The sequence below is a fragment of the Myotis brandtii genome, unplaced genomic scaffold (assembly GCF_000412655.1).
Source record: "Myotis brandtii unplaced genomic scaffold, ASM41265v1 scaffold423, whole genome shotgun sequence".
NCBI lineage: Eukaryota > Metazoa > Chordata > Mammalia > Chiroptera > Vespertilionidae > Myotis > Myotis brandtii.
In genome coordinates, this window is record NW_005366214.1 from 1325350 (window position 1) to 1345620 (window position 20271).

General features: G+C 38.3%; 1 protein-coding gene across 4 annotated transcripts in view; it reads left to right on the plus strand.

Moving 5' to 3' along the window:
- Positions 1–10869, plus strand: part of WDR89 (WD repeat domain 89) — a 93489-nt gene extending 82620 nt beyond the window's left edge. For all 4 annotated transcript variants that reach the window (XM_014545927.1, XM_014545926.1, XM_014545929.1 and 1 more), the window contains one exon: positions 8985–10869. In XM_014545927.1, the coding sequence (XP_014401413.1) occupies positions 8985–10182 (1198 nt within the window). In that variant the 3' untranslated portion in view covers positions 10183–10869. The remainder of the gene's footprint in view (positions 1–8984) is intronic.
- Positions 10870–20271: the final 9402 nt, after the last annotated feature.

Consider the following 20271-nt stretch of genomic DNA (forward strand, 5'->3'; position numbering starts at 1 on the left):
CTCTTGCCTAGAACTTTGCACAAACCTCTTCTCACTATTTCACTCTTGTACTAAGGTCTGTTCTCCAGGCAGCAGCCAGAGGAATATCTTTATTAAAGAGTTCTCACTTGCTCTCAACCTGCAGTGGCTTTCTTTCTCACTTGAGAATGAAATTTAATGTTCTTATCATGGCCCACAAAGCTCTTATCTGCCTCCAGCTATATTTCCTACACCACTTTCTTTCTCTGACTTAACTTGCTGTTTCTCTCTGCCAGGAGGCTCTTGGCCCTCAAGAGGCCAATACCTTGCTCCCTCTTTTCATTCTGGTCTCAGCTCAAATGTCACCTCATGGGAGAGGTTTTCCTTTAATGATCAAATCTAAAAACCCTTTCTAGCTTTATTTTTCTTGCCTTACCCTGTATTATTTTTATAACACGAATCACTGACTGTTTTCATTATCTGTCCCCCCACTGCCCTCCTTGAGAGCAGGGATTTTGCTTTTGTTCTTTGCTCAATCTAGTGTGTTTTAGGCCTCTTACATTAGCCCTTTGAGACTTGTTGTTGAATTATTGAATAAGGTACATCTTTAGGAATTTTGAGTAGATTTAATGTTGACATTACTTATCAATTTCTAACTATAACACAGTATTCAAGGGATTGTTTCTTTTTTTTTTAATATATTTTATTGATTTTTTACAGAGAGGAAGGGAGAGATTTTGTTTGTTATTTTAATCCTCACCAGAGGATATTTTTCCCTTGATTTTCAGAGAGAGAGGGAAAGACAGAGAAATATCAATGTGAGAGAAACACATCGATTCGTTGCCTTCTGCGTGTGCCCTGACCAGGGCCCTGGGTAAGGAGGAGCCTACAACTGAGTTAGAAAGGAAGTTAATATTTGTTGCTTATTTTCTTTATGCCAAGAATTGTACTCTCTACATACTTGACCAGAATCAAACCCGTGACCCTTCGGTTCTCAGGCTGATGCTCTATCCACTGAGCCAATCTGGCTAGGGCAGGCCATGGTTCTTTTTATCTCCCACCCCTTTTCTTTTTGTAGTTATTAAAGAGAGCATTTGCTTAGCAATTTTCAAAAGGGTTTACTAAGAATTAGAAAAAGAATTAGTAGTAAACATTACCAATTCAAGAATTGGATTATTCCACATTGTTACTGACTTTGAAATTAAGCATCTGGTGACTGGGGAAGGGTGGTTTCTCTGTGTTTGCTTAACCAGCTGGTTGTTATGGAAAGGCAAAGGCAGATCATTGTTCTTGTTGAAAGAAGCTGGATATTCATAGACTTAATTTAAAGGGTGAGTTTTTCTACTAAGAATTAGTAGTAAACATTACCAATTCAAGAATTGGTTTATTCCACATTGTTACTGACTTTGAAATTAAGCATCTGGTGACTGGGGAAGGGTGGTTTCTCTGTGTTTGCTTAACCAGCTGGTTGTTATGGAAAGGCAAAGGCAGATCATTGTTCTTGTTGAAAGAAGCTGGATATTCATAGACTTAATTTAAAGGGTGAGTTTTTGTCCAGTCAGTGTGGCTCAGTGGTTGAGCGTCAACCTATGAACCTGGAGGTCACGGTTCGATTTCTGGTCAGGGCACTTGCCCGGGTTTCGGGTTTGAACCCCAGTAGGGGGCATGCAGGAAGCAACCAACCAATGATTCTCTCTCTTTGATGTTTCTCTCTCTCTCCCACTCCCTTTCTCTTTGAAATCAATAAAAATACATATTTAAAAATAAAAATAAATAAAGGGTGAGTTTTGCATGGAAGATAATCTCATACCATATAAAAAGGTGTGTGTCATTCCCTCCAAACCCCCACCCCCATTTTCCTTGGTAACAGATTCCTGCACTTTAAAAACTGTGCTTTTTGTAAGAATTTTAGTGTATTTAATGTATGAGATACCATATGTTGCTGCAACCAGTTTCTTGAACATTCATGTGAATAAGAAGAGCATATTCAGACTCACTAAACAGGATTAATTTACAAACACATTAAGACTCAGTCATTAATGAATATGATATTTAAAATTACATTGAAGTTGTAGCAGATGTCAGGTTAGCATACCTTCCACTAAATATTCAGCACTTTTCCCCAAATTAAAAACAAGTGGTGTTTTTAAGCCAATTCTGGTTAGTTTAAAACACACACAAATTTCTCTGAATTTTTTGATACAAAAGTTTTCTGAGACATGTTTTGCTGAAGTTAAGCTAGTACATGCTTTTAATCCCAAGGTGGTGCTTCTCTTAGGACATACTGGTAATGCATATGAGTGACTGTTCCTATTTCACTCTTCCCTGAAATACTGATAACCAGATTCCTAAGTTTTACCCATGCAGTTTTGCTTCCGATAAGTTGACTTTAGATATGCTTGATAACTAATAAGCTTCTTTAATATTCAGTATGGAGCTTTTCTGGCTACCATTAGATTTTTCAAATTTGCCACTAACTTTGCTACTAGCACATGACATTAGACAGTAGCTACTGCTTCCAGGTGTTCTGCTATACACCCTACTCCCCTTTTTTAAAAAAAGTATGAAATATGCTTCTTATACCGGTAACTTAGTCTACCCCTAATTTTTTAAATATATTTTTATTGATTTCAGAGAGGAAGGGAGTGGGAGAGAGAGATAGAAACATCAATGATGAAAGAGAATCATTGATCAGCTGCCTCTCGCACACCTCACACTGGGGATCTACCCGCAACCCAGGCATGTGCCCTGACTGGGAAACGAACCGTTACCTCCTGATTCATAGGTCGATGCTCAACCACTAAGCTACACCGGCCAGGCAAGAATTTGTAGTTTTAAGAATAGGAATATGAAATAAAATAAAATAAAGGCAAATTGAATGAAAACAGTTAGAAAGGAAGTTAATATTTGTTGCTTATTTTCTTTATGCCAAGAATTGTGCCCTCTACATAATTCTGTTCTATATTCCTGTATCATACTCTGATTACCTCTGTCCTTGTGTCTGTCACCCTATAATTGTTTACTGGTCTAACTCCCATCTTCTTGACAGCAAATATGTTTTTCACCTGCATCACCGGCATTTAGCACATTGCACATAGTATTTTGTCATAATAAGCACTCATATTGTGTTAATTTTTATTCCCACTTTAAAGATGAGAAAACAGGCTTAGAGAGGTTAGGCAATTTGTACAATGATGACTTTGCTAGTTTGTGGTAGAACAAGGGATTGAAATTGGGGTGTTTCTTAAACCTAGTGCCCTTTTTATTTTTTAAAGATATTTTAATTGCCCTTGGCCAGAATCAAACCTGGGACCCTTCACTCCTGAGGCTGATGCTCTATCCACTGAGCCAAACCAGTTAGGGCTATAAATGCATTTTTAAAATATCCAGAAACTTAATAGATTGAGTTTCAGATTAAGTTTTAAAATATTGTATCATTTCAGTGGTTTGTTGTTGTCTTTTATTTTGTTGATGTCTTTAGAATCAGGACATTCTACAATTATTACTGAGCATAGATTTTTATAGTCTTCTGAAAATTCCTTTGTGTATCATTTTTCTTTTATTTTGGAACAAAAACAACTAAAAAATGTGGGGAGGAGAGGATATAAGTTCTAAAGGAAACAAAAGATTAAAGTCCCTCTTTAATGTGAATGAAATTTGGCTTTTTAAAGTATGCTCTCTAAATTTTTCTTTGTAGGAGCCTCTATATTAAGTCAGTACTTGATTATATACCCAAGGACTTTATTTGATTATCCCTAATTAGTTAGGGTGATTCTGGTTGCATTAACAAAAACTGTGCTGCAAAATGACTTAAGTAGTCAGAAAATGTGGAATCTCATAACCATGGGATAAAGGTTCTTTCCATCAGTTGGATTGGGTCCACTTTAGAATTAATGTTCTACATCTGAACAGATTGTAGTCGGGAAGGGAATACATACATGGATTAGCAAAAATGTAAGGTTTCTAAACCAAATTACTGGTTACAAGAGATGGAATTACTGTGATTGGTTTTGGCTAATCAGGATCTGCCCTTGGAACTGGGGTCAAAGTCCTAAAATTTTGTCGATGCCACAAAGAGTGGGGAGAGGGGAGTGAATCGGAGGGGTTTCATCACACTGTCCACTGGAGTTTCTTAATCGCCCTTCAAAAAAAATGTGATGTAGCCTTAGCTGGTTTGGCTCAGTGGATAGAGCGTCGGCCTACGGACTGAAGGGTCCTGAGTTGGATTCTGGTCAGGGGCACATGCCCAGGTTTCGGGCTCGATTCCCAGTAGGGGATGTGCAGGAGGCAACGGATCATTGATGTTTCCATCCCCCACCCCTCTCTCCCATCCTCTTTGAAATCAATAAAAAATTTTTTTTAAATGGGATGTATAATTGACTTCCTGTCTTGCGGAATATAATTGTTCAAACAGGGTGATTGAAGCATGGGGGTTTCTTTTACTATTCTCTGCTCTATACAAATTCCGTAATAAAAAGTTTAAAAGAAAGCTAAGTGGGGCACAAGAAAATAGAGTGATGGTTGCTTATGGCAACATTTTTCTAGGTTGGTGTTTTTCCAGTCATCCTGCTCAATTTCTTCTCTGCTTATATGTAGAATTAACATATAATTCTTCCTCTCAAAGCCTAATATGGATATACCTTAATTAAAGTTAACACTAATACTTTAGTACTTACATAGAAGAGCAATAGCATGGTATTGGAATGGACACAGCTTCACAGGTTTTGAAGTTACAGCTTGGGTTTCAAACCAGATTCCCCTGTGTCCTCCCATTAGTAACGAGATCACTGCAAGTTACCCAGTTTCTCTGAACTGCAATTTCTTCTCTAAGATGGGGATAACAATACCTATCTCATAGGGTTAAATGGTTAGGATAAAAAATTTAAATAAGTTTCTAGCATATAGCCTAGCATTTGTTGAACTCCAATTATGGTTATTTTCTTCTCGGTGAGGCTCAATTATCCTAGCCCAATTTGATAGACGTGCTAGCATTATTATAGTTGAGTTATAAGTGCAGATTGTGAAGTTATTAGAGCCCATCCCTGAATGTCTTTTCCCATTAACCATCTCCTGCATTTGCGACATTTGCTGGACCTCTGCCTTTCACAATCATCATAGCTAGTTTCTTATGGTCAGTGGGCAATATTAAGTTTTAGCTGTGGGGAATTAGGTTTTTTGGCCCAAGTCTAATAAATTATCTCAATAGTTTAAAAATATAATTGTGTATGATGCTGTCAACTCTTTCAAGTATGGTGAACATTTATGCCTGAAAAGTAGAAATATACCTATTTCTAAGAATACTGCTTATTTCTGATTTTATAAAATAATATGTAGGAGACTTTTACTATTGTGCCTTTTGTAATCAGTAGTTTCTAAATAGGTGTAAAGTGTATGTTATTTTCTTTTAATACTTCTTTGTCCCTTATTTATGTGGGGGAAAAGCTACTTCCTTATTCATTATGGAATTATTTAAGCTAGGCTGTCCTTCAGATTTCATATTCAAACTTAGCCAGTTCAGCAATAAGAGCAATACCTAGTTGCAGCTAGATGTGTTTAGGATGTACTTTATATGCAGAAAGAATATTTTACTGGGTTTATTTTAATAGGAAGTAAAATAACATTTTGATTGATAAAAAATAACAAATCTTTTTAAAGCCAAAGCCACAAGAGGAATTCAGAATTATGTTTAGGAACTTGCTATTAGGTAATCAACTTTTAATTATATAAGGACAGTTATTCAGATAAAAGGTTAGTTAGTAATTTCTATCTAGTGTATTACAAGATGGCGGTTCACCAGGAATATTCTCACCCTCTTGAAGGTTATCCTAAGGTGTTTGTTTTAGGGTGTCTTTCTAACATCTCACATCTGCATTATATTCAGACATGGGAATTGTGTATCCCAGTAAGAACCACAGCAGCAGTCGTGGCTCAGTGCCAGGGCACTGCTTGAGGTTCTGCTATGTCCTGATCTGCACTAGGTGGGTCAAGATGAGATAATTTTTCTGCCTTCATTCTCAGAACAATTGGGTTCATATTGGTTATGATTGCTTGTTACATTCTCTAATTCAAGGACAAGGAATTTTTTTAAAGGAATTTATTTTAATGAAGAAAAATTCCTTTTAACCGAGCAAACTATCATAGCTTTATACTTTACTAAACATCCTTTATCTGGGCCTCATTGTCTGAACTCAGTGTTGGGGCAGTAAGAACTGCAGTGTTTCACCCACATATAATTAAGGAGGTAGTGGCAGTAATTTCCCCCTTTTTTTTTATTCATTCCTTTCTCTTTTAGATTATCTTCATTTCTCTTCTTTTCTCCTCTCTACTCTGCTTTAGTACTCTTTTCTGTCCATATCTTTTTGTATCCTTTTTAATGTGTGTGTGTGTGTGTGTGTGTGTGTGTGTGTTGACAGAAGAAAGGCACTCTCCATGTCCTCATCTCTCACTAATCTGTTGAGATCTAGAATGCTAACTAAGCTTTTTTTTTAATACATCTAACAAAGAAAAAGTAAGATAAAAATTATGGTTACTCTTATTTGCTCTCTGCATATGTTTTTGTTAGGTTGAACCATATGAAGTTGTCAATATTTTTTTGATCCACAGACACAGATTTAACCTAATACTTCTCTAAGCAACCTTTAGCTATAAGTAGGATTTGGAAATTTACCAAAATGGAAAAAATTGAGAAGTTTACTTTTTTGTTTGTTTGTTTTGTTAAGGGAAGGCGGGGTGGGGGGGAGCATAAGTAATGAGTTTATTTTGTGGTGTAGGGGGACACGTTCAAGGAGAAGTGAATGTCTAGTAGAGATTTGTAAACAGGATTTGTAAATAGAGAGATGAGATCATTGGCATATAGGTGGCACTCGAAAACATGAATATGAATGAGGTTACTCCGTGAGAGTGTAGTGAGAAGAAAAGACAGCCTATGGCTTCTCTTGCACACTGGGAAGTGGATCATGCAAGTAAAACTCAGATGAGGGCTATACATAGAAGTAAAAGCGTATTCATCATTTTTGAATGATTCACTAGTATGTAAAATTAAGCATTAACTATATGGCCTTGGAAGTTTTAGTTCAGATATTACTCACTTGCATACTAATGTGTTTAAACATAGGCTAGAAGTTTTTGTGTTTCCCCATAAGAGATTAAAATGTGTCTGTGGAAGAATATAAGCTCTATAGCTTGAGTATTGGGGGACATACCCTCCTTACCTCTGACATCTTGTTTGTTTATTTCTTTTTTTCTCTCTTTCTGTACTTCATTTAAACAGTGTATCACGTGGACATCCATTGTGATTGTTACCATTGCTACAGTCCTGAAGTGCTAGTTTGCTGTGCCCTTCTGTCTGAGGTCCTGCCTCATCAATCACCAGAATCCTTTGAATTAAAGTCTTGCAGGACTGTTTCAATGTGAAACACTTTCCAGGCAACAAAATGAAGGGAAGGAGTCTAGTATGACTGTCCTGCTTGGGTGTAACAGTTCATAGGCATAGTCCTATAAGTTACTATTAGCTTAAAGGCCACATTAAACTATCTTATTGTTTAAAATTCTCATTAGTCTGATTTTCCATATGCAGAGATCAGATGGAAGCAGTAGCAAAGAATTGTGGGTTTTAAAAAAATAATCTCATATTAACATTTACCCACTTATTGACCTCCTTTGCAATGTATCTCTCTGTACCTTTCTCCCATAGTAACATCTCCCTCTGACTCTATCTTCTGCTCCATGGATTTAAAAGGATACTGGTGATCGATTACATTGGGCCCACCAAGATAATCCAGAATAATCTCCCCCTTTATTTATTTTTTTAAAGGGAGATTTTTTTTTTTTTAATTGAGTTTTAGAAACAGAGGGGAAGGGAGAGAGACAGGGAGAAACATTAATCGGCTGCTTCCTGCACACCCTCTCCTGGGGATCAAGCACGCAACCCAGGCATGTGCCCTGACCAGAATCTAACTGCAACCTCATGGTGCACAGGACGAAGCCCTACCAACTGGGCCACCCTGGCCAGAGCTAATCTCTCCCTTTTAAAGTCGACCAATTAGTAACCTTAATTCCATCTGCAACCTCAATTCCCCCTTTTTTAAAAAAAATATATTTTTATTGATTTTGTTGTTATTAATCCTCATCTGAGGATATTTTTCCATTGTTTCCTAGTGAGAGTGGAAGGGAGGAGGAGGGACAGAGAGAGAGAAACATCAATGTGAGAGAGACACATTGACTGATTGATTGCTTCCCACATGCACCCCAATCGAGGCTGCAACCGAAGTATATCTCCTTGACTGGAATCGAACCCACGACCCTTTAGTCTGAGGGCCGATGCTATATCCACTAAGCCAAATCAGCTAGAGCTGTTTTTATTCATTTTTAGAGAGAGAGGAAGGGTAAGGGATAGAGAGAGAAAGACATCAATGAGAGAAGCATCAGTTGGTTGCTTCCTGCATGACCCCTACTGGGGATTGAGCCCACAACCTGGGCCATGTGCCCAGGAATTGAACCCATGACCTCTTGGTTCATGGGTTGATGCCCAGCCACTGAGCCACACTGGCTAGGCTCAATTCCCTTTTGCCAGGTAACCGAACATAGTTACAGGTTCCAGGGATTAAGGTATAGATCTCTTTGGGGCGACCATTTTTCTGCATACACACGTATTTTAGGTTCTAAAGTTGTATAAGGCAGCTGGGACCAGGTGTAGATGAATCCAAAGTAGAGATCCTGACTAATGCTGAGGAATATGAATAGGACCAATAGTTGGGTTTGAGCTAAAAACCAATTACTCAGCAGTGTATGTACATGTTTGTAAACTCTCTTACTGGCATAAAGTATATGTAGTAGATTTGGTGTTCAAGAGAGAATTAGAAGGAGGTAACTTATTTTTAGTTACATCATGGTAGGGAAATGATTACAATATTAAAATCGATTTTATTTCCGTTTTATGTCATCCTTCAGAAGGAAATGTTCTTGATTTAATTAACAATTTTAGAGAAGCTGTGGATTTAATTTTAATTTTTATATTTTTATTACAGATATTTACTACCCTTAGATGCCACTCCTGTTATGGAGAAGATTGAAGAGCAATTTGCTAATCTGAACATTGTTAAACGTTCCTCAGGAACTGAAGAGCCTACTTATCTGCTTGGCATAGACACATCCAAGACTGTACCAGCAGAAAAAGGAAGCTTGGTTGCTGTTTTATGTTCTAATGGGTTAATCAGAATATATGATAAAGAAAGGTTAAACATAGTACGAGAATTTAGTGGACATCCTGGACATCTTAATGGCGTCAAATTTGCAAATTCTTGTGACATTGTATATTCGTCATGTACCGATAGCACAGTAAAATGTTGGGATGCTCGATTAGCCAGTGAAAAACCTGTCCAACTTTTCAAGGGTTATCCTTCCAATATTTTTATCAGTTTTGATATCAGCTGTAATGATCATGTCATTTGTGCTGGTACAGAAAAAGTTGATGATGATGCATTGTTGGTATTTTGGGATGCAAGAATTAATTCTCAAGATTTGTCTACTACTAAAGACCCACTTGGTGCATACTCAGAAACACATAGTGATGATATCACTCAAGTATGTTTCCATCCCAGCAATCCCAACATGGTAGTCTCAGGTTCCACAGATGGCCTGGTAAATGTATTTGATATTAGTGCTGATAATGAAGAAGATGCACTGGTTACAACTTGTAACTCAGTTTCATCAGTTAGCTATATTGGTTGGTCTGGGAAAGATTATAAACAGATATACTGCATGACACATGATGAAGGGTTTTGTTGGTGGGATCTTAATCATCTGGATACTGATGAACCAATTACACGTTTGAACATCCAGGATGTCAGAGAAGTAATGAATTTGAAAGGAGGTGTTTTGTTGGACTATTTGATTGGTGGCCTATATCATGAAAAGATGGACAAATTATTTATTGTTGGAGGAACAAACACAGGAATTATTCACTTAATGAGCTGTACTACATCAGGATTGAGCCATGTGACCAGCCTTCAGGGAGGGCATGCTGCTACAGTCCGCTCTTTCTTTTGGAATATGCAGGATGATTCTCTGCTGACTGGAGGAGAAGATGCACAGTTGTTACTTTGGAAACCAGGAGCAATAGAGAAGAAATTTACAAAGAAAGACAACATGAAAATAGCATCCTCTGTGTACCAGCGAGTTCGAACTCACAGTAACGATTCTTACAAGAGAAGGAAAAAGCAGTGATATTACATTGAGAGTTTACTTGTTAGATTTTATAGTTGCAAATAATTATTTTTGTGTACTACCTGTGGAAGACATGTTTAAAGTTCATATGTAAAAACAAGCCAGTTAGCAAACAGTCCTGGAAAAATGTTGAGAATGGTTTAATTCAATCTTCACGTATTCTAAAATTATTTTTTAAAGGCACCAGTTGACTATGTAATCAGTGAATTGAAAGTAAAATTACTTTCCTCATTTCTAAAACCCATCTGTTGAGTTAGTAAATGTTGGGTTTTAAAAAATAGCTTTGATAAGGACTTTTTAGAAGTAGATGGCTGGTGTGACTTAAAAAAACAGGTGGTTTGGGCTGTTTTTTTAAGCTCAATTTTTTACATTTTAAATCTTTATTATTTACAAAACAAATGAGACTTTTCTTCATTTGAGTAGCTCCTACTTGCCTAATACACAAAGGTTACCTTGGAGTACTTAAATATAAATATTCTAATGAGTCTAAATAGAAATAAAATGATTTGATATCTATTTAATGAAAATGCTTAGTAAATATTTGCATCTGTACTTAAATATTGTAGGTTAAACAGTGACAGGTATTTCACTGATGAAAAGGAAATTATTTTGTAAAATTCATTTTGAGACTCAAAGTGAATCTACAAAAATAAAAGTATGACAGCAGAATGGCTTTTTATTTCAAAATACCCTAATATTTTGTGATAAAATTTTCTTCCATAGTGTTTCATTCATAATTTTAAACCTGAATTTTTGTTTGCTGCTGATGAAAGAATCTTAATTATAAGGTTAATTTCTATAAAGGTTTGCTATCTCTTATTATGCTTAATTAAAAATAAAAATATCTTTGCCCTAACTGGTTTGGCTCAGTGGATAGAGCGTCGGCCTGTGGACTCAAGGGTCCCAGATTTGATTCCGGTCAAGGGCATATACCTTGGTTGCAGGCACATCCCCAGTGGGGGGGGGTGCAGGAGGCAGCTGATCGATGTTTCTCTCTCGTCGATGTTTCTAACTCTTTATCCCTCTCCCTTCCTCTCTGTAAAAAATCAATAAAATATATTTTTTTAAAAAAATTAATAAATAAAAATATCTTTATAGATTAAATTATTTGCAACAGTATATTTTTCTATGGAATAATGCAGTTTATATTTAGGCTATGATCTAGCTTGAGACTGAACAGTAATAGGTAACTCCCTATTAAACATATTCAAAATTTATCATTCTTTTTTTGAGAAAAGCAGTTATTTCTGCTGTTGTCCAAGCCATAACCCTGAGGGTAATTCTGGATTTTTCCCTTTTCTCCTAACCAGTCCTGTGCCATCCTACCTCCTAAAATCTGTCAGCTGTCTTTTTTAAAAAAAAAAAATGTTTTTATTGACTTGTGAGAGAGGGACAGGGACAGGAAGAGAGAAAAACATTCATGTGAGAGAAACATTGATTGGCTGCCTCCTGTACCCCCTCCCCCCCACTGGGGATTGAGCCTGCAATCTGGGTGTGCCCTGATTAGGAATTGAACCGGTGATCTCTTGGTGCATGGGACAACCCTCAACCAGCCAAGGCAGTGAGCTGTCCTTTTGCCTTTACCTTTAGATAAGACTTTCATTTCTTACATAGATTACTGACCTTGTCTCTAGTCTCTTTCAATTCATTCTTCCCACTACTTCTAGGCCAAACATTGAAAACAAATTTGATAATGCCTCATGATGCTAAAATACTTGATTTCAGAGAGGAAGGGAAAGGGAGAGATAGAAACATCAATGATGAGAGAATCACTGATCGGCTGCCTCTTGCATGCCCCCTACTGGGAATTGAGCCCACATCCTGGGCATGTGCCCTGACAGAATTGAACTGTGACCTCCTGGTTCATAGATCAACACTCAACCACTGAACCGCGCCGGCTAGGCAAAGTACTTGATCTTTTGATGGAGTTCTATGTAACAGTGAGAAACTTTGTTTTCAAGATATTTATTAGTAAAATTTATCTATATAAAACCCTAATATGCAAGTTGACCAAACGGTGAAACAACCGGTCGCTGTGATGCACACTGACCACCAAGGGGCAGATGCTCAATGCAGGAGCTGCCCCCAGCCCACAGGCCCTGACCGGCAGTGGCGGCAGGGGGCAGGGCCGTTGAGTGGGCGGCGCCAGGCCAGCCAAGGTGGGTGTGAGTGAGGGCCCCTGATCGCCCCACAGAGGGAGGCAACTGGTGGCGGTAGCGAGGGGCGGGGCTGGCGAGCTGGTGGCACCAGGCCAGCCAAGGGGCATGTGAGTGGGGACCCCTGATCGTCCCGCTGATAGCCGGCCAGGCCTAGGGACCCTACCTGTGCATGAATTTTGTGTACTGGGCCTCTAGTATGAGATAATGCTGACTATATTGTAAGTGGGAAAAGCTGGTTGAAAAGACTTGGAGAAATTGCATTTATAAAACAACAAGAGTATCAGAACAGTAAAGCTTTTAAGAATATTTAAAATTCAAAAGTAATTAATAGAGTTAGGAGGTGCAAGTGAAGAAATATCTCTGAAAGTAGAGCTCAAAGGGACAGAAAGTAAAAGAAAAGATAAAAACCACAGGAAATAAATATAGGTGTCTAATACTAGACTAGCAGTTTTACAAAATTAAAAAGATGTTTAGCCCTCGCTAATGTATCTCAGTGGTTAGCGTGTTGGTCTGGCCACCAAAAGGTTTCGGGTTCAATTTCTGGTCAAGGGCATGTACCTGGATCACTTGTTGTGTAGGAGGCAACCAGTTGATGCCAATTCAATGGGAAAATATCCTTGGGTGAGGATTTACCAAAACAAATAAAAACAAAAGCTTTAAAAGGGGAAGGGATTATTAAAATGAAGTAATACCAGAGGCTATTCGAGAACTTCACTCTTCAGATTGAAAGGCCCAACAGAGTGTCAAGTGTAATGAATGAAAAAACCCACACCAAGGCATAGCACTATGAAGTTTCAGAACTGTAAAAATAAAGAGAAAATCTTGAAAGTTTCCAAAGAGTGGGGAAAAACAATCACCTAGGAACAAGAATAATGTTAGACACCTTATTAGCAAATCAGGATGGCAATGATGGATCAAGGCCTTTAAAGTTCTGAGGACAAATTCCTGCTACCTGAACTTATTACCCTCTGCAAACTCATGAAGCAAGTAGATTATAATAAACTAGAGGCCCGATGCACGAAAATCATGCAAGAGTAGGCCTTCCTTCCCCTGGCTGCCAGCACCGGCTTCTCTTTGGCACCCGGGACCCGGGCTTCCCTCGAAGCCCCAGCTTCATCTGGAAGGACATCCAGTCTAATTAGCATATTATGCTTTTATTATAGATTTTGAAACATCCCTTGCTAACTGAACATTTCCTACTTACTCTCAAATTCAGGAACTGAATTTATTTGGACTAAATTTTTTTCACAGAGTATTCATTGCTCATCAAACTCATTGGCTGAACTGGAGATTGGGGTTTTGGGAGGTATTTGCTTTTCCAATCTATAATTCTGTGACTGGCTAAAGTGTCCTCAAGTGTGAAGTTAAAAAATCACAGACATACAAAACTTCAAACTTTTTTTTTTTTAAAATAGATTGTATTGATTTTTTTACAGAGAGGAAGGGAAAGGAATAGATTGAGGAAGGGAGAGGGAGAAAGAGATAGGAACATCAATGATGTGAGAGAAGCATTGATTGGTTGCCTCCTGTACTCCCTACACTGGGATCAAGCCTGCACCCCTAGGCATGTGCAGGGCATTATTGAGCATTATGATGTTATGGAGTTGGAGATAACCTGGATATCCATGCATGGGAGATAGGTTAGGTAAAAATGTGGTGGATGTACACAATTTAGTATTCTGCAGTAGTTACAAGCCACAGAGGTCCATTTTAACCATATGGCTTGAACATGAAAAAATAGTGTCCAATGAAAACAGTGAGAAAGAAACAGAATGCATGTGTGAGGAAAGCCATTTATATAAATTTAAAATATACAAAAATTCGTTTTGCAAGAATGTGCAATTATACATATTAATCACCATAGAGTTGTTGCCTGGTATGGGGGAAGAAGGGAATGGAAGTGGGTCTAGAAATAAAAGAGGAAGAGAGCATGAGAGAGGGAGGAGAGAAAGAGAAGACATGACAAAAATTTCAATAAAAAGTCATTTTGATAGGATAGTATAACTTGGAGAATTTGAGAACTAATAATAGAAACATGCAAAGGAAAGGGGGTGAGGAATAATTTTAACTCCAAGGGGTAAAGAATTTTATAAGAAATGTAAGCACAGTATGTATTTTATCAAAAGTTGTAAAACTATATTGCAAGCAGGGAAAGGAAAGGTTGTGCAAATGCGTAATTTTCGTCTTCCATAGTATAAAGTCAGCATTCTTTCTATGGATAAATCAAGAACATAGCAATATAAGCATGTTATTTAAAAGCATCTAAGTAAATCACCTGGAAAAACAGCTAAGAATTAAAAGTGGTCCTCCTTCCCCCTCAGCACCCCCCTCCCAGAAGATAGAAAGGCGGAAGAGGAGGAGGATGGGGGACTGCTGTTTTTATTGTTCTTTGACCTTTTGGTAAAATACAAACCTTGTGGTAGAATATCAGGATACTTTGGCTGCAAATAACTGCTCAATTCAAATTAACCAAATGAGGAACATATTACCTCACAGAAGTTCAGAAGCGTTTCTAGGGTTTGATTGTTAACAAGAATGCAAATTCTTGCCAGTTTTCTGCTCTGCCAGTCTTTATCTTGTCAGCTTCAAGTTCACAAGATAACTGCAATCAGCCAGTGATCATATTCACACTCACCGAAGTCCAATGGAAAAGGGACTGTTTCTTTGCTTGTGCCTCTGCCTAAAATAGTCATGAGCAAGAAAAATGTGATCACTACCAACTGGCCCAATCATGATTCACTGCCTGTTGGGCTGAAGATAACATACGCTCCCCTGGAGCACATGGGTTCAGAGCAGGGTACAAAAAGTAGGTTGGGTTGATGAATAGTTGTTCTACAGGTACTACTTGATTTCAGTTATGTGTATATGTTACTTCAAAATATATCTCATTTTGCCTGGCCGGTGTGACTCAGTGGTTGAGCATTGACCTATGAACCAGGAGGTCATGATCAGGGTACATGCCCGGGTCCCAGGTTGCGGGCTTGACCCCCAGTGGGGAGCATGCAGGAGGCAGCCGATCAATGATTTTCTCTCTCTTTCTTTCTTTCTTTCTTCTTTCTTTCTTTCTTTCTTCTTTCTTTCTTTCTTTCTTCTTTCTTTCTTTCTTTCTTCTTTCTTTCTTTCTTTCTTCTTTCTTTCTTTCTTTCTTCTTTCTTTCTTTCTTTCTTCTTTCTTTCTTTCTTTCCTTCTTTCTTTCTTTTTCTCTCTCCCTTCCTCTCTGAAATCAATAAAAATATATTTTTAAAAATGTAAATATGGAAAAAATTAAAAGATATATTTTTCATTTTAACATTGAATCAAATAAGATATTTGTGAGGTAATAATTAACTTGCATTATTTTACTTTAATCAGTGTGCATTAGATGCAAACTATTCTATCTTTATTGGAATATTGTTTAGAGGAAAGGTAGACAATGATAAAAATTAAAAGGAGAAACTGAAAAATGTGTCCGATGATTTTTGTTGTCCTTTTGGCTAATTTTATGTAATCTTCTGCCATTGCAATCAGCAATGTCAAAATGAATCAATTTACTATTAAATTACTGGCCCATTAGTAAATCCATCTCTCAGATCTGCAACCAACTCTCACTTATCTAGCTTTGAGATTACTTATACATTATGTCTTCTGCACTTTAGTGCTACCTGGGTTTTATGCATTTTACTTCCCATTAGCTTTTTTGATCATGTAGTCAGAATTAAAATCATACCATTTTATAGCCCATTACCCTTCAATTCTTTCACTCTACGCCTAATTCATCAGCCTAAAGAAATTATCCCGTTCTCCTTTTTCATAGTTATAGGACCCCCAAATTTTAGGTGGGGAAATGATGCCCAGAATAAAGACTGTATTTCCCAGAGTATTTTACAACTATTTATTGTTATAAGATTATGTTGGGGTAATGAGATGTAGCCAACATCCTGAACCATGAGGATGAAGGCCACAAGTAGCTTCTAGAGTAGTTGGCTAAAAGGAGTCTGGGACCCTGAGGTTTTGTAGAGAAAGAAAAAAATTACTCTGTTTAAGCCACTGTTATTTTAGGTCTCTTGCAAACAGTGGTACCTAACTGGTAACATTGCATACACTTTTATTTTATTTTTAATTAAATCTTTATTGTTCAGATTATTACAGTTGTTCCTCTTTTTTTCCCCCATATCTCCCCTCCATCCGGTTCCCACCCCACCTTCTGCCCTTACCCCCCTGCCCACTGTCCTCATCCAAAGGTGTATGATTTTTGTCCAGTCTCTTCCCGCACCCCCCACACCCCTTTCCCCCCCAAGAATAGTCAGTCCACTCCCTTTCTATGCCCCTGATTCTATTATATTCACCAGTTTATTCTGTTCATCGGATTATTTATTTCCGGAGCTCCTCTGAGTCTCAATGTGCTTTTCTCTTTCCTTCTAGTTGCAGAATTTCCACTCAGCCAGCCTTCCTGTGGTTCTGGATGATGTCCGTTTTGTCTTTTAGTTGTATTTTTGAAGTGGTTGTGCGAGGCAGCAATTTCCGGTGTTTACCTATGCCGCCATCTTGGTTTCTCTGCATGCACTTTTAAATATTGTTGACAATATTAGATGGGCTAATGCATGTAAAAACTCTTAGAACAGTATCTGAGCATAGAGTAAGCACAGAGTAATATTTATAATGTTATATAATTTCCATGCTTTGGTAAGGTTGTTCCTCTGCCTTGGCGGTTTGTTTGGTGAACTTCTTTGTCCATAAGACCCAGATCAACCAATCATTTCCTCTGTGAAGCTTTTCTGATCCCCACCTGGAGAATTAATCCTACTGTTGCTTTATACTACTCATTAATCTTGTGTATACTTTTGTAACAATTTGCACATTTTTGTTTACACATCTGTCTCCCTACTAAACCATTCTTTCTCATTAAAACAACAACAAACCGCCCAGCTGGCATGGCTCAATGGTTGAGCATCAACCTATGAACCAGGGGGTCACAGTTCAATTCCCAGTCAAGGCACGTACCCAGGTTGCGGGCTCGAGTACACCAGGCAGCCAATCATGATTCTCTCTCATCATTAATGTTTGTCTCTCTCTCTCCCTCCCTCTCCCTTCCTCTCTGCAATCAAAAAAATATATATTTAAAAAACAAAATTGGCCGAAACCGGTTTGGCTCAGTGGATAGAGTGTCGGCCTGCGGACTGAAAGGTCCCAGGTTCGATTCCGGTCAAGGGCATGTACCTGGGTTGTGGGCACATCCCCAGTAGGAGATGTGCAGGAGGCAGCTGATCGATGTTTCTCTCTCATCGATGTTTCTAACTCTCTATCTCTCTCCCTTCCTCTCTGTAAAAAATCAATAAAATATATTAAAAAAAACAAAAAAACAAAATTGGAGTTCTCCTTTAATAAACATAAAAATCTCATGGCTCACGTAGATTCTCTGTCATAATATTCAATATGCCAATCATGCAAACCACCACTCCCCCACCCACAGTTTCTGATACACCACTCCTACAAGAGACCAAGCCCTCTTCTTCTCCCGGGCCACTCAGTTGATGAGCTGAGATAAATATCTATTGGGCTGGGCACTGTAGTAGATGATGCAGAGATAATATGCACAGAGTACAAAAGTAGGAGGAATGAGGAAATGATTCATTCCGTTTCCAGGCACAGGTTGAGAAAAGATGATGCCTGTATTTTGAAAGTAAAATTTTTACCTGATGGACTGGAGAAAAGGGAGAAAAGAGCAACAGAAGATGCAATGGCAGAAGGAACATGTGCAAAGGCACAGAGGCATAAAATACACGGTTAATTTTAGTTATGAGCATTGGAGTCAGCATACACTAAGTTTCTCTGCATACACTTTCACAAAATATTTCATAGGGTGAGTTACCTCTGCAGATGGCTCATCTCATCTATTAGGCCTTGATTTTTCTTTTTCTTTGTTTTAATTCTGAGAACACTTTCCCTGAGCCTGTTTTCTAGACTCAATACCACTAGGTAATAACTGAAGTTATTAATATCGCTATTCTGGGGAAATGTTCCTCAGTGCCAGTTCAAGGCCCCGCTGGTGACTCATCCTGCTATTGTGTACATTCAGGCTTATTCTCTTCTCTGGCATTCAGAGTGTTTGTAAGATTGCCTGGAAAAATCTTGCTGGTTAGTTTTCGGTTCTAGTTAACAACGGGTTTGCCAGTTTCTACCTTCTGTCTTTAGTCCCTAGCTTAGGGACAACACTGCATTAATTTAGCTTGAGTCTTGTTTGGTTTTTTTTTTTTTGGTTGGTTGATTTTGATTCCAGTAGCCTTGTTGATTAAACTAGTCTGTATGTTTAAAGTTGCTGTCTGTGCTTTCATTTCTGTTCTCTAGGACAGAATAAAGGTGCTATATTTTCTTAGGGGCTTTGCCAATAATGTAGCTTGGCCCAGGCGTTAAATGAAATCTTTATAGACTTAACCAAGTACTCTTTCCCTGGAGACCCTTAGGGGCTAGGAGTCCCACAGAGGCCCCAGCCTGGCGTGATTTTACGGTCTCTTAGCTGGACAGAGCTGCAACACGCTGCCTGGAAACTCCTTTTGAAGTTGGATTGGGTTTTCTACAAAGTCTGAAGGCTGTTCCAGATCCAAGCACCATCTGTGAGCACCTGCCAGTGTGGTTTTCTTTTTGCCTCATTGTAATTGACTCGCACACCTCTGCTGTTACATGTAGAGTTTTGTTTCCATTTCTGACTGTCCTATTGGGTATATATAACCATCATTGCCACCATTCATAATGGCCAACAAAAAAACAGAATGAGTAAGGAGTGAGTGTCGATTTTACGAATACTCATTCTCTTCACGGGGCCTGAACTAATTGCTTGGTCACGGAGTCTTTGATAGGTTCTCGGCATCCATCTGGCCATACACATGTACTCATGAAGAGATGCTTAACTCCTCTTGGATAAGGATTACTTGTTCTTTACAGAGTGTGGTCCTTTTGCTTCTGGTACTGCCACGTCTGTGCTCTAGGTTTGACCCCCTATCTCGCACTGTTAGGGGTGATTCTCACAAACAACTTCGTGAGATGAGAACCATTTCTATCCTCATTTTACATGTGAGGGAGCAGAGGATTACAGAAGTAAAGTTACTTCTGACTCTAAGACTGGATCAAGAAGCAATGTGAGAGTGGGTAGTACCTGGTTCCTGTGATGATCTGGGCGCATCCTCAGGCTGTAGGTAGGAGACAATGATGTGATGTGGGTAAGAGTGTGTACTCAGATCCCAGAGTGCCCTGCGTTAAGTCCTTATTACCTCTGTGGTTTTGGGGGACAAGTTACATAACCTGTCTGTGCCTTGGCTTCCTCATCTGAAAAAAAATTTGAGAAATTAATAGCCCTTACCTTTTAGATTGTTATAAGAATTAAATGAGTTCATACAAGTGAAGCACTTAGCATAGTGCTTGGGACGTGAAAAGTGCTCAAAAAGTGTTAGCCGCCATCATCATCATCATCATCATCATCATCATCATCATCATCATCGGAACCAAATTTGCCAGGTGGTAGGAGTCAGGTGAATTGAGGTCCAGGGGCGTTAGTCACACAGATTTGTACTTACATCATGCTTTCCGGTGTTCAGAGAACTTTCACATTCCTTATCCCTCATGTTTTCATCACCACAACACACAATTGTCTGGTACAGCCAATTATGCCATCTTTATTTTATAGATTCACCTATTCAACACTCTTATGTGCCAGGCACTGCTATGTTCTGAAAATCCAAAAAATTCAAAGTAAGAACTTATGGTTCCTGCTCTTATTCTAACAAGAGTTGTGTTTGAAAGTGGATTTTGAAAGGCCATTTTATAATCTACATTTTGAATTTACATGATAAAAATATATAACTTATGGTCAGAAAAGAAAAAGGTGTGGTGGGGGAAGAATCTAGTGGGAAGGTAGGCATGCAAATTACTAATTACTAGTTGTATTACTAATTACAAT